Below are 14,073 nucleotides of genomic sequence, written 5' to 3' on the forward strand. Positions count from 1 at the left end.
TTTAGTGACTTTTTTTGTTTTTTTTATTTTATTTTATTTTGCATATTGGACATAATAGTTATACAGTATTTAGTTATTATACCACAGATAAAAGAACTGTTTTATTTTTTGCATTAAGTAGCAGATCCAGACCACTTTTTTCACTTACTTTGAATAATTAGCCTTGTAGTCTGTATATCTGCCAATCCTTGTATCCATACTGAGGATAAACTACTTCATTTATAAACAGCTCAAAATAAAAATCACCGTGCGTCACTATTTTATCATACATGTTTTTAATTTTCTTCCTGCACTTTTTTTTATCCTCCCTTAACTGTTTGGAAATTTGATTTGTATGGAATATGGCTTGAATGCCTGAATACTTGATTAAATGTCAGCTTTTTTTTATTAGTTTATGAATTGCAGAAGAGCGATCAGAGGTAATCAAGATTCATGAAATCATCTACCCCTGGTAAATATTTAACAAAGACTACGTACATGGAACTGATTTATACAGAATGTTGTACATTGTATTAACCATTTTCTTGCCCAGGGTACTGATTTTGAATGTCTTCTCCATACCAATAGAAAAAATTAATAGCCCAGAGTAATGACTTAAATTATGTACTACATACAGATGTAGAAAGTTTATAGAACATGACAATTTATACTAGTTAACAGGGCACTGTTGGAAACATTGACAAGTAATTATATCAAGACGTCAGTATGTTGTGATATGTGCAGGTAGTTGTGATCCCATGCGTAACTGGGATGAGGAAGAGAAATTAGGGGTGCTGTGGATGTCGTCTGTCCTTTATTTTGGGTTTTGTTTTTTTTTTATGAAGTAATTTGACATTTTACAAGAGTATGGTCCTTGAGTTGTTGGAATGGTTAACAGTTTTAAACAGGCACAAACAGTTTTATTTAATGGAGCAGTGAATGTAGAGAAACAAATTTGCAATTCACACTAAGTTTATTGAAAAGATAAGTGAAAGACATTTTAATTCTGTAATGGACCAGATACCAGTGGGAAAGGATCAAACTATATAATAAATTGTCAAAATAGGTTTTATCAAAGGCAACTGTATAACTGTGAATTAGAATTATTGATTCCGTTTCGTTTCCTTTTGTGCAGTGAAGTACTACTTTGTAGTATATTTTCGTGAAAACTATTTCGAGATCTTTGACATGAAAAGGGAGATAACAAATCTACGTCTGATGGGGAATGTAGATTGTTAGTTCGTCATTGTCTGTCTATATGATCCTGGTTTTGTCGTGGTGTGGTTAATTTGGTGATTCTGGGTTTCTCAGCTGCTCTTAAACAAAATTTCATTGTAGCGAATGAGAATATGTTTTCTGTGGAATGTTGAAGATGAAATATAACGACTTATGCTCATTGCTTTGTTTTGTACATTATAAATATATATTTATCCACGTTGATTTGATGACAGATCTATAACAGAAGTGATATACATTAAAATTGACTAAACCAAAAATTAATTTCATGTTTGTGATTATTTCAGTAGCCTTTCAAATAAGCACGGCATGCAACTATGAAGAACACCAAATTATACACCATCACACACATAACATCTGACTAATATAGGAAAACTGGCTTAGGCGGTCTTCCCAGGCATTTATAGAAGATAACTTTTATTTAACAATCGTAAAGAATAAGATCCGTATACAATTATCAAGTACACTTAATTATACACTATGACGTCACATACAATTCTGATTTGCACGTTGTATAAAGGAAAACTGGTTTAGATTAGACCGCCTTCCCACGCATTAGAATAAGTAAAATGTATTGTTAAGTTGGCCTGTAATAAGAGTCTGCATACTTTGTTCCTCCACAACCAACCTTCATGTCACCTGTCGACTGGCTGTGTGTATTTACTAAAATGAGTCATTGGCGAATTATGAAATACGCAGTGTTCATTTCTAAATCTGGATCTACTGACGTAAACGTTATTTTAATAGAATGAGCATTATTACGACATCGGTGAACATGCATTATCGGTATCACAACAGAACGCTAATCATTTACTGAAAAGTGTCGATATTTCCGAATCATCATTGGAATCGGAAACCTAAATGGAAAGATTTTCAAATCGGGAAAATTAAAGTTTGAAACTGGCATTTTGTCAACTTGTTTGGTGTTATCTCTTTGGTGTTTTCAGTCGGCACGTACATTTGCTAACGAAAGGACCTGAATTACAGTTTCCGCCTCCCTAATGTTAAGATAAAGAGACTGCCTGTTGGTAATTAACATACCTTAGAATCCGTTAGCAAGTGTTCCTGTCGACAGATATACAAAAAGAGAGCACATGCTTCTTCGTCAAGTAGTTTTTAGACAGCGATATTATCAGAACCCTTGATGCTGAGGTTCTCTTACAAACGCGGTGTCCGTTTCCATTTTCATGTCTACAGAAGATATTTTTTTTATGTTGATGTGTAAAATTTCCCCTCTCCCGATCCAAGGATTGTCTAGGGGCCGTTTTGTGTCTTTTTAGATTGGTTTATCCAGGGAGAGTTGGTGAGTGGCACTCATCGAAATGAATTTTATGTTGATAGTGACCTTAACCTAAGATGCATTTTAACCTGAAAAGCCGTACAAAAATAGCATATGCAGTCGTTTAATACAGCAGTGTGGTTTGAGATAGATCGGTCCATGGGAAATCAAATCATTGAAGGACACCAGTTTCCGTTTACCGTCACTTTCAACCTTTCACGTCAAAAATACATCCCTAGCAAGCTATGTCGGTAGATTCGGTCCAAACGAACTTGAGTTATTGGGCGGTAATAAATTTGTACTGTATTTTGTTTTAGTACGAGTGGCCTTGCGTTTGACCTTTTGACTCCGAAAGCAAGCCCTCCCGATCTGGAAGCGGCGTGTGAAGTTTGTATATTGTCTTGAAATGGTGACGCGGACTGACAGCGACATCAGACTATCCTCTCCCGATCGTCATTGGTCTGGTGAATGATAAATTAAACAGCTATTTTTTCACTGTTTCTAGTTCTACATTTTATTGAAAGTTGCCATTCAGTTGTGTATCTTTTGCACGCTCATCTATGAGAGGGGTTATTTTATAAATGATACATTGTCTGGCGCAATCAGTTCTTGTGGTGTACAATGATAGCGATGAATGCCGACCTCCGCCGAATCTCCTTCTTTCAGTTAAATGCATTTTGTCTGTTAATAGTCTAGACCCGGAAGAAATAGAAGTGGAAGAGGGTGTGTTCGTTCGAACGTACACAAGCATTTAAATATCTTAAACAACACATGTTATCTACATGTGAGCCTTCCGATGAATTGGTTACGTCACTACGTCACCAGGGCGATATATCAACAACTGTATTTGTTCCCATTGTTGGTGTTCGAATTTCGGTACACGTATACTTGTAGTGTATACAATAAAACTACGCATGATAGCATAAATGTAATAGAGGATGTATGAAAAGACCGTAATGTAACGTGATAGGCCGAGTCAATAATTATGTCTCAATATATACATCCTGTTAAAGCAGACTTATACGCAGACCGTGTTTGTCAGGGAACCTTCTTAGGTATATACACTGAACGAAAAGTTACAAATAACTGGCATTATGATGAAACAGGATCATTTACGAATGCTTTGTCTCCTGCTTGTTTTCTTTGCTTTGCTCGTTTCAGGTAAGTTGTATTATTTCAGTCTCAAATTAGTGTTCTTTCCTGATCAATGATAAACACAGATATACTTGTAAAGACACTGATCATAGTTTTATCAGCTGTGTTAAATGACAAAAGTTGTTCACGGTCAGGTACTGAATGATTCCGTGCATAACGTCCACTTCTTTCGGTTATCACCATTTTTAAATCTGTAAAATCGAAAATTCCGAGGGCTAAGATCCTGTAATGCCCTAACCTCGACTAACGATCTTAGCCCTCGACTAAGATATCCCGATTTCCGCTTTGATTATTTTTGCGAGGAAAGATGTGAATTGTTTTTGTGATAAGAGAATTGTTTTATTTTCTATTATTACATATTAGAAAATTCCACGAAACAAAAAGACAGCATTTTTATGATAAAACTACCATAGGTTTTTAATTTCGGTCAATAGATTGTTTTAGACTTATGAAAAAAATATCAAGCGCGGACTCCACCTTCGGTCGATATTTCTTTCAGGTTGATAAAACTGTTTTTGGACCTTGTCAAAAGGTTGTAATTGTAGATGTATATTTCCAGTGTTATGCGTAAGAAAACTAGGATTTGCATAAAACTTGATCAGGAATATGTTTACACGTGTCTTTCAGTCCTTATTACCACCGAATTTTATCTGTGCACATACATTGTTTCAAAACTACATACATAATGCTATCAATTCACATAAAAATAGGAGGGAAATGAGTAAAATTGTAGAATGAAGATTAATCATTACGACGGCTGAATGTCCACCTACATGTTATGCATAAAACCAATACGGAAAAAAGTAGTTTTGTGAGTGTTGGCTCATCATTCTAACCTATTTCATTTGAGCATGTGATATGAAAATAAAGAACTCTCAATGTTATGCAAGCTACGACTGATATCATTATATACTCACACAGTGGAATATTAGATTGATAAAAAGCTTAAACTATTGTAAGTAAAATGGAGGTAAGATTTATTTATCGCATTATTCTTTATTTCAATGCCTTCATTTTCTTTACCAGACGTTGATGGTCGAACCGGACATCGGGCCGCACACTATAATTACGGTTCGTATAGTGGAGCTCCGGGATTGGCCAGCTCGTAAGTAATTATGTTCCCCAAACGAAGTGGGGGGACATATTGTGTTTGCTCCGTTTCTTATTATTATTATTTATATTATTCTTATTTCTTCCACTTTCTTCCGCCGGCGAGGTTTCCGACGCGTTTCTCAAAAACTATTGCATGGAATTTAACAAAATTTTCAACACATATTCATACATGCGAGGCGGAGTGCAGGCCACTTGAATTTTTCCAATCGGTCATCTGAGCGGTCAGCTGTGGTCAAAATGTGGCCAAATTTGAGATATTGTCCGATTCTCGTGAAAATTGGTATATATGTATTAGGTGGCACTATAGGAGCAAAATGGCGTAGTCCATGTTTGGCATGACTGCAGGTCTGATTATTGTGATCATTTACTGCTGAAGGGGTCGTTTGGGGGACATTTGTAATGGTCCCCATTACAATTAGTACTTGTTTGATTCCGATTTAATATCTAAGGCATCAGAGAGACATTTATTTCAAAAGCGTGGAAACGAATGAAATTATTTGATATATCATTTATTTCCACATACATTTGAATATACTGATCAGGGTTTGTCTTTGACTTAGACTGAAGAATTACTAGCATTACTTAGTTTTTTCTTCCTTTTATTTGGCTGGTGAAATTTTTCGCCCTTTTTCCTTTCATTGTATTCATTTTTCCACGATTTAATTCCATCATAGAGAACCAAGAGAAAATTAGAACCCCTCGACACAACAATCTTTAAGAGATATTCATAATCCATGTTTTGAAAGAAATTACGCTACAACTGATGTTAGAAGAGGACCATTTTGCGAGCCACTTTTGTCTTTCTGTCCCGAGCCAAAATATAGCTTACATTTTAAGATACTGGCCATGTTTTCTCTATATCTTTATCCATAACTAGTTCCAATGAACGCATAACGTATTTTTTGTGTAGCAGACGACGTCAGAGCAATATTTGGTACACATGACTGTATTTTTCAAACTGGTAGTCCCCGGATAAGACAATGAGTATTGGGATCGGGTGTGATTGGGGAATTTGGTATGGTAACAAATGACGATAAACAAACCTGTCCAGTGTGCTGAGTTCCTCTCTCTATTTGTTTTATTTCCTTTTCGCAACTTTTCATACAAGAGTTCCAATATAAGTAATACTAAATGCTGAATCGTACCTAATCCAGTGAGCGATGGAGCGATAAGACCAAGCAACTATCTCCCATCTCTTCACCCATTACATATACACAACACAGGCACATTGTGTCTTTGTTTAAAAAACAAAAACATTGCCTTTATGTATAAGATCTTTAAGCTCACCAAGAAGTATTTATGTCTAAAAAAGTGGGATTGACTTGTATAATTTTTATAAGATTATTAATTCACTTTAGATTATGAAGTTTGTTGTAATCTGCATGCCATTTTAAACTAGTGCATTATTTGAATACTGCCACGATTTAAAACACAGTATTCTTTTGAAATTAGTATTTATTGGAAATTGTAAGATGATTAGTTTATTGAATTTTTGGTTTAATGCATATCCTGGTATGGTAAGTTACATTTATTCCCATCAACTTTAGTTTTACTAATTTTTGTTATTGGTTTTAATAGGTTAAGCATCGCTGACGAGACCGAGAAAGAGACCACTGTGTGATACAGTTTGATTCCTTATTGATAATGACGTTAATGTAACTATTTCCTCCCTATTGGAAGGTGATACTCACTTCTGTATACAATGGTACGAAAAAAATATTTAGGGAATATTCATACAATATTGTGTGTTTTAGATATGGAGGGTTGTTCCTCGGGATTGTCAGCGTAATACTTGGGATGGCAATATGTATGCTGTACTTGCCGCCAAGAGTACAGATCAATCACACGTAAAGGTCCGATGGAAAGCAAATTGTAAGTAGACCGGCTTTTTTTATCATTAGACACATGGTTTAATGGGAATGTCATGACGGGACAAATCAAAATAAAGGATTTAAAAAAATGTTTTATCTTTGTGAAGAAAAGCATCCTGTAATACGAATTTACTTCATTTTATGGTCAATGTAGACTGGAGACCTGACGATTCCATGTAACTTCGTCACATACGGTTTGCATAGTGACAGGAGAAAGTAATTAACACCTTGACAGCTCTATTGTATCTTATTTGTTTTCTTGTATTACAAAGAGTAATTTAATGTGGAATCATGAAAATAGAAGCTCTCATGAAAAAAACTAAAAAAAATAAAGTCATATCAATCGGCATGATTAATAGATGATCAGAATCATATAATATATCAAGATTGACTTTCTCTTCTGGCGAGATATCGGTTGAATCAAAACGAGGTTGAAATATAAAGCCGGTCTTTGAAAAATCAGTACGCAGTGATTTATCAACATTAAGTTTTAATCTAATTATACAATATATTAAACTACGCTGTATATACATGTGACAATGATGTTGTTTCATATTACTTAAGGGATATGACTTTTTGACAGTTATATACATATGTCATTGTAAAACGGCGACATAACGTAAATACACTGTGACTCAACGATATTGATAGTAAAATATGCAACGATAAGGCATACTGTGTCAATAAAACAATTCCATTATCTATATATGGATATCTTAATTAGGAATAAGCTGATTGAATGGAGATCTTTCGAAACATTCGTTATTCTTATTTGTCTTATAGTTGTAATCCGAATGTTATCTTTTTATTCATTTCAGTATTTTTTTTTATTTCAGGCCCAGCACATGTAACAATAACTCCCGATAAACATTTATTCTTCCTGTGAATCTTTCTTCAATTAGTATTTTTGCATGTTTATTAACACCGAGTAAATTTTTTTTTTTTTTTTTTTTTTTGTGTGTGTGTGTGTTTTTTTTAATCGCTTTTGGTTATTAATACATTCAGCTTTTCAACGTAAGCGTTACCTTCAGGACAATGCTTAGAATCATTTGTTTTTGCAACTTTGAAATTTTGGGTACAGAGAATTTTCGAAAACAAAATCAAGATATCTACACATGTTACTTATATATCTTGTATATTGCATACTAGGCACAAATGCCTGTTATGATACAGGCTATATAAATCATATTGTCTTTTCCTCGTCGATACACAAGAAGACTGTAGTTTAACATACTAAACATATTTTATCTGTACATCTATATTTAACATATGAACGTGACGATATCCAAAATGGAACGCTACCAAAACTGGAACACTTCTCAAATATGTGATGCAGACTTATTATTTTGCAATATAAATGAATACCAAGTATTCTAAACAAGAAATAATGTTTTAATATATAATTTTATATTATTTATTAGCCTAGCCCGTGTCTTCTATGTTGCTTATCATCTCTTATTATCATTTAAAAAAATAAATTGTTAAAAAAATTCCTGGAAATGATGCCATGCGATAATACAATATATATGTTTCTAAACAAGGAACATTATTGTTGATAAAAACAAATTAATGTTTTTGATAGACAAATTCTGTGATAAACTTTTATAGAATGAAAAAAAAAAAACATAAAAGATTATGTGTGTTATCTCTATTAATAAACAGAATATAAGGAACGTTCCATTTTCGGTACTCCTAACTGTTGAACCACATTGTAGAAAATAGCATGCCTTGTTGCGTTCTATCTATAGACACGTGTGCTGCTGACTGGCAACCAAAGCACGGAATTAAAGTTGAAGGATCTTTTCTTTCTTAGTTTTTTGTTGTTGTGTGAAATATTAAGAAAAAATACACGATTCAAACACGCACTAGCAAGTCTTCTTCAAAACGTGTCTCAATTTGGATAGCGTCATGTTATACGTTTGTACATTTTCTGTTGTAAATATGACGTTGATAAATACCGGTGATAAAAAAATAGTTTTGTATTATTATCTATTTTGTTTTTATTTAATGTTTATACTTTCATAATTTTGAAAATATGCCATAAAATTGTGAACCGAATATGACAAGATATAATATTGCGATCTTAAGTAATCGTGCCTTGTTACTAGTTGATTTCTGTGTTTACATATACGGTATATCGCAATTAACTTTTAGCTAGTGTAGACCAGGGAAGTTACAAATACTAATGTGTCTGTTTACTTGTTGAAACAGTTTACTAAATATTTTCAGTTTTACAATCTTCATCTTCTTTTCATGTATAATTCTTTATATCAGGCATCTTGTGGATATGCCAAATTATTCTGTATCAGACAAATGTTGTAGTATTACTTAATTTGTTGTATACGATCAAATAAAAATAAAAATCCTTAAAGAACGATTATCTTGTTTGATTAAAAATCTACTGAATGACACACACACACACACACACACACACACCCACACCCACCCACACACACACACACACACACCATTTATATACAAGTTTCATATTCAAAGCTCCTCTGATCCCTGTTGGTGAAATCAAATTCTTTACACAGTCAATGCTAATAACGGAGGTATTTCCAACCAGAATAATGAACAATTAATGACCCCATTCCTACTACATGTACGCGTCTGTATCAGTTTGCTTATCCGTGCTTAAGAAGATACTAAATACTTACGTTAGTACAAAGATATAAAAAAAAAAAAAAAAGTACTATCGTTGACGTAAACTTTAAAACTAAGGTCATATTTGGATATTTTATTTCGCACTGCTTTAACGTCCAAGCTAGGACCATTTCTCAGACCAAAAGACTCATCTTGATGACATCAGGACCTAGAAAAATTATGTACATGATGTATGATTAATAATGTGACGTAACGATAACTAATATTTAGATAACGGAGCATATGTTATTAATTCATCAGCATTACTGAGCTGACCTAATTATGTATTTGTGACATTATATTTTTTCTCTAGTAATACCAAATTGAAACCTGTGATTAGTGACAACATTGAATTTTTGTGTTGCTATTTACTAGCAAATATCACATTGTACTCCTGTATGACATGTACTAATGCGACAAAAGGATAGATATGGAAGACACATGAAATCAGACACAGTATGAGGCAAAGGAATAAAGCACATAGAAAATTTTGAATTGATTAACCAACTCACCAGGAAAAAACTACAGACTTATTAGAAATAAAACCATTACAAATATAAGACAGTCAATGCAGTAAATGAAGAGGATGTCCAAGGACTCATTCTTAGGTCCAACGAGGTTTGTTCTACATTAATGACACAGCTAACTGTGTTTTTAAGTTTTACTGTCATAGTCTGATACATGATTGTATGCTGGAACTGAGGATAGTCTTGTTGAACTAGCTCAAATTCTGACTGATGATTTATCTAATATTGTACATTGGGGTAAGAGGTTGGGTCGGAAATTCATTCAAATAAACCAGAATCAGTGCTTTTAGGAGGTGCGGGGATAATAGCAGGACAGCAAAGATACACCTCTCTTGATATTTTGTATAAAGAATTATGCTGGATTCTCTAAGATTTCCGAAGAAAGCAACATAAATTAGTAAGATGTGTAGAATGAAATGCCCAAAACCTGAGCTGTCTGAAAGAACTTATTTACATGATCCAGCACTACCTAGATATCATTTCCGTATTGTTAGAACATTTGACTTCAGGTTTGTCGCACAGACACTTTCTTAAATTAATTATTGTAACAGGATGCACTATATCGGTCATACTATTTGTGATGGGGATGAACCTGATCATCAAGGCGGCAGACCGGGAGACTAGAGGACCCAAAACTTCATCAGGAATGCGAGTACCACCAAACAGAGGGTTCATGGACGACTTGACCATAACAACTACCACCCACGTGCAGGCGAGATGTATCCTGTCAGCACTCGAGGAAACAGTTGGATGGGCAAGGATGAAGTTTAAACCAAGGAAATCTCGATGTGTTGTGATAAAGAAAGGGAAAGTGACCAGAAAGTTCAAGCTCTCGATACAGCAGGAGGAGATCCCAACAATCGTAGACAATCCAATCAAGTGTTTAGGAAAGTGGTTTGATGCTAGCCTGAACGACAGCAAGAATATCAAACGTTTGCAGAACCAGGTGGAAGAAGGTTTGAGGAGAATTGACAAATCAGGACTGCCCGGTAAATTCAAATCGTGGATGTACCAACACGGGCTCCTACCACCTGTACGAGGTTACCACTACCACAGTGGAAACCCTGGAAAGGAAAATAAGCAAATGTCTACGACGTTGGCTTGGAGTCCCCCCAAGTTTCACCAGTGTGGGCCTTTACAGCACCACAGGCAAATTACAACTCCCATTATCATCGCTGGTAGAAGAGTTCAAGGTGGCAAAGGTTAGGCTGGTGATGATTGTTAGAGACTCCAAAGATGAGAAGATCCGGAATGCTGGAATTGAGACTCGAACAGGACGCAAGTGGTCAGCAAGCAGTGCGGTACAGGAAGCAGAGAGCAGGCTAAGGCACAGCGACATCGTTGGGACTACCTGTATAGGCAAACAGGGGTTAGGGTCAACGCGGGTGGAAAGGTGGGGAACAGCAGACACGGCTGGTAGGAGGAAGATGGTTCAAGATAACATCAGGAAGATGGAGGAAGAGATCAGGAAGGTTAAAGCTGTAGAAATGGGAGCACAGGGAGCATGGACCAAATGGGAGACAACGGAAAGACGTCTTACATGGGCAGATATCTGGAAGTTGGAACCATGTAGAATCCAGTTCCTCCTGCGATCAGTGTATGATGTCCTACCAACACCTACCAATCTTCACCGATGGGGGATGACGGAAAACCCCAACTGCCCACTGTGTGACCAACCGGGTAACCTGGCCCATGTATTGTCATCGTGCAACACCGCTCTGACCCAGGGGAGATATACATGGAGACACAACAAGGTACTGCGAGAGCTAGCAGACACCCTTGAGAAGGAAAGGCAGAAAAAGAGGAAATGTACCAAACATCAACCGTACATCAACTTTGTAAGATCTGGAGAGAAAACCAATAAGAAAGCAGTGCACCAAGGAGGGATACTGGATGGAGCAAACAGTTGGGAGATGCGGGTTGACTTAGGACAAAGACTAGTTTTCCCAGAGGTCGTCCAAACCAACCTTCGTCCAGATATCCTGCTATGGTCACAGCAAGGGAAGAAAATGGTAATGATTGAGCTAACTGTCCCATGGGAGGATCAATGCCAAGAGGCTCATGAGCGGAAGAAAGGGAATTACGCCGATCTTGCAGACGACGTGAGAGCAAAAGGATGGAGTGTGTGGGTCTTGCCAGTAGAGATGGGGTGCAGAGGGTTCCCTGCACAGTCCATGTGGAGGATGTTTTCTACACTAGGCATCCAGGGAAGAGATCGAAGGGCACCTGTTCAATGACTATCAACAACAGCAGAGAAGTCGTCCAGCTGGCTTTGGTGGAGAAGAGAAGATTTGAGCTGGAAGCCATCCATCGACGGGCAGTGATTTGGCCAATCACTGTCGACTCGCCAACTTGAGGAGGTTTCTGCAGTCTAGCGATTGTTTTAAGGTAATTATATGTTTCGTGAACTCAACAATATTGCTACAGATTAAAAAAAACAAAAACAAAAAAAGCCGTTCACTCACTTTCTCAATAAAAATCATCACCAAATCTGGTCTCAAACACAAGAATTACAGACGGGTTTAAAGTTAAAGTTAAAGTAGAGAAAGCAGAAACTAATATCATATAATGACAATTAAGAAACAGATGTAGATAATCTGTAGATAAAAACATTCTAATGAACAGATAATATTGCATGCGGTATCGCTTTGTTTCTGCTAGATTCGGAGGAAGCATTATGTTACTAAAATTGACTTGTGAGTGTATGACATAAACTGCTGATAGTTGTTTATCATAGTGTATACTTGTATATATCAAATGTATCAAAATCAATGTACATGTGCTGGATGTTTGTATATATGAGTGTTTGTGCGGGTAATTCATTCTATAAGTTATCTGTCTTTTTCATATATTGTAAAAAATCATTTGCACTTGATCTTGATATTTCTATAATGTTTTATTTCGTACAAGTATGGTTTACTTATATACATTGTGTTATTTTTATACTTTCTGTTAGTGGATTGGTTAGAATAAACCATATTAATCGATACGTGTGTTTATAAATAGTAATGAAAGCAGACTCATACAAGCACATTTTGTAATGGGAAAACTTTCAAATTTTACCAATTAAATACATTAAATGAAAAATGAAGCCGAATAACACACGAATATTTTGCTTCCCGGTTGTTTTGATGGTCATGTTTATTACAGGTAAATTTATCATTGTACTTATTTGGAATCTGAATTGGTTGGGTCAGTCAGTGACAAGGCTTCCGTAACAAATAACAGATCAATATTGTCATCTATGGAATTTAAACAAACGAATAAGGACTAGGAACATCTCGAATTCCACTGGTTCAATTGAGCTGAAAATCAGTGGAGACCTTGTGACTTTTTCGTTCAACAAAGCAGCCATGATGGCCTATTTATAACATGATTGCGCAATACTAAGATGGATCTAACCGAGCGTTCTTATTTTGCAGCCGTCCTAAAAACACATTTCAAACTTCTGAAGTTCCACTGGTGGTATTGGACTGCAAATTGATGGCGATGTTAGGAAAAGAAATCAGATAAAGCAGCTATTCTTCATACCATTGCGAAATTTTGTGGAAATATTGGAAAACTGAATTATGATGGTGACCTTGTAGTTATCGAAACGTGACACTCAAATATTCTATAAGTTGTGTAATAAGAACTTTAATACTGTTGGAATGAAGAGTTTTGTTCTCCTTCTTTACCGCTTTGCCGGTCCATTATAGTGATCACATCAAAGCTTAACATATGTTACAGACAGCCAAGCAAACAGGTTTACATAAACACGGTCATGGGTCACGAGACACGTGTACTGCATAAACTTCAATGAAAAGGCTGGTGTGTATTTATTTAATCGAGGAAAACAGAAAGCACCGGGCAATTTTCAATAATAATAATTTAAAAAAAACCAGATGGCAACAGACACAACATCGATTGTTTATTTTAAGGTCTTTAAAGTTGTCCGTCAAGACAGGATTCGTGTGTTTTAAATCTGCAATAGTTGGCAATAATTCAATGAAAATGAATAACTAGTTACTTAAAATTTTCAATTATTCTCGAGAGAGGTATATTAGCAACGGAAAACCGTTGAAAAGCGCAGAAATTCAACATAACGTTTTGTGAGTGTTTTGCGTGAAGTAAGTAGGATATTTTTCAAATTTAATCGCACGCAGGGGTTGCAGCTTAAACACGTATGTTTGTTTTCGATGTTTTGCGTTAAACATTGATGCAAAAGAAGTTGTCAAATGGACTTTTTATTTCTATTTCATTAAAACGTATTTTTAACTGTTTGTTT

The 14,073-nt window shown here is 35.6% G+C and overlaps 1 protein-coding gene and 1 long non-coding RNA gene across 2 annotated transcripts; both read left to right on the forward strand.

Annotated features, from left to right (window-relative positions):
• The first annotated feature begins 3,556 nt into the window (after positions 1 to 3,556).
• Positions 3,557 to 7,554, forward strand: LOC132549241 (uncharacterized). Its single transcript, XR_009554175.1, has 4 exons — positions 3,557 to 3,655; positions 4,676 to 4,754; positions 6,517 to 6,634; positions 7,470 to 7,554. It is a non-coding gene; the product is annotated as an uncharacterized LOC132549241 (long non-coding RNA).
• A 3,466-nt stretch (positions 7,555 to 11,020) lies between these two features.
• Positions 11,021 to 12,043, forward strand: LOC132549259 (uncharacterized). The gene has a single exon (XM_060213177.1). The coding sequence runs from the start codon at positions 11,021 to 11,023 to the stop codon at positions 12,041 to 12,043; it is 1,023 nt and encodes a 340-aa protein (XP_060069160.1).
• The last annotated feature ends 2,030 nt before the right edge of the window (positions 12,044 to 14,073 follow it).

The sequence above is a fragment of the Ylistrum balloti genome, unplaced genomic scaffold, assembly GCF_031769215.1.
Source record: "Ylistrum balloti isolate Yb309-2 unplaced genomic scaffold, AGI_CSIRO_Ybal_v1 Utg370052, whole genome shotgun sequence".
Taxonomy (NCBI): Eukaryota; Metazoa; Mollusca; class Bivalvia; order Pectinida; family Pectinidae; genus Ylistrum; species Ylistrum balloti.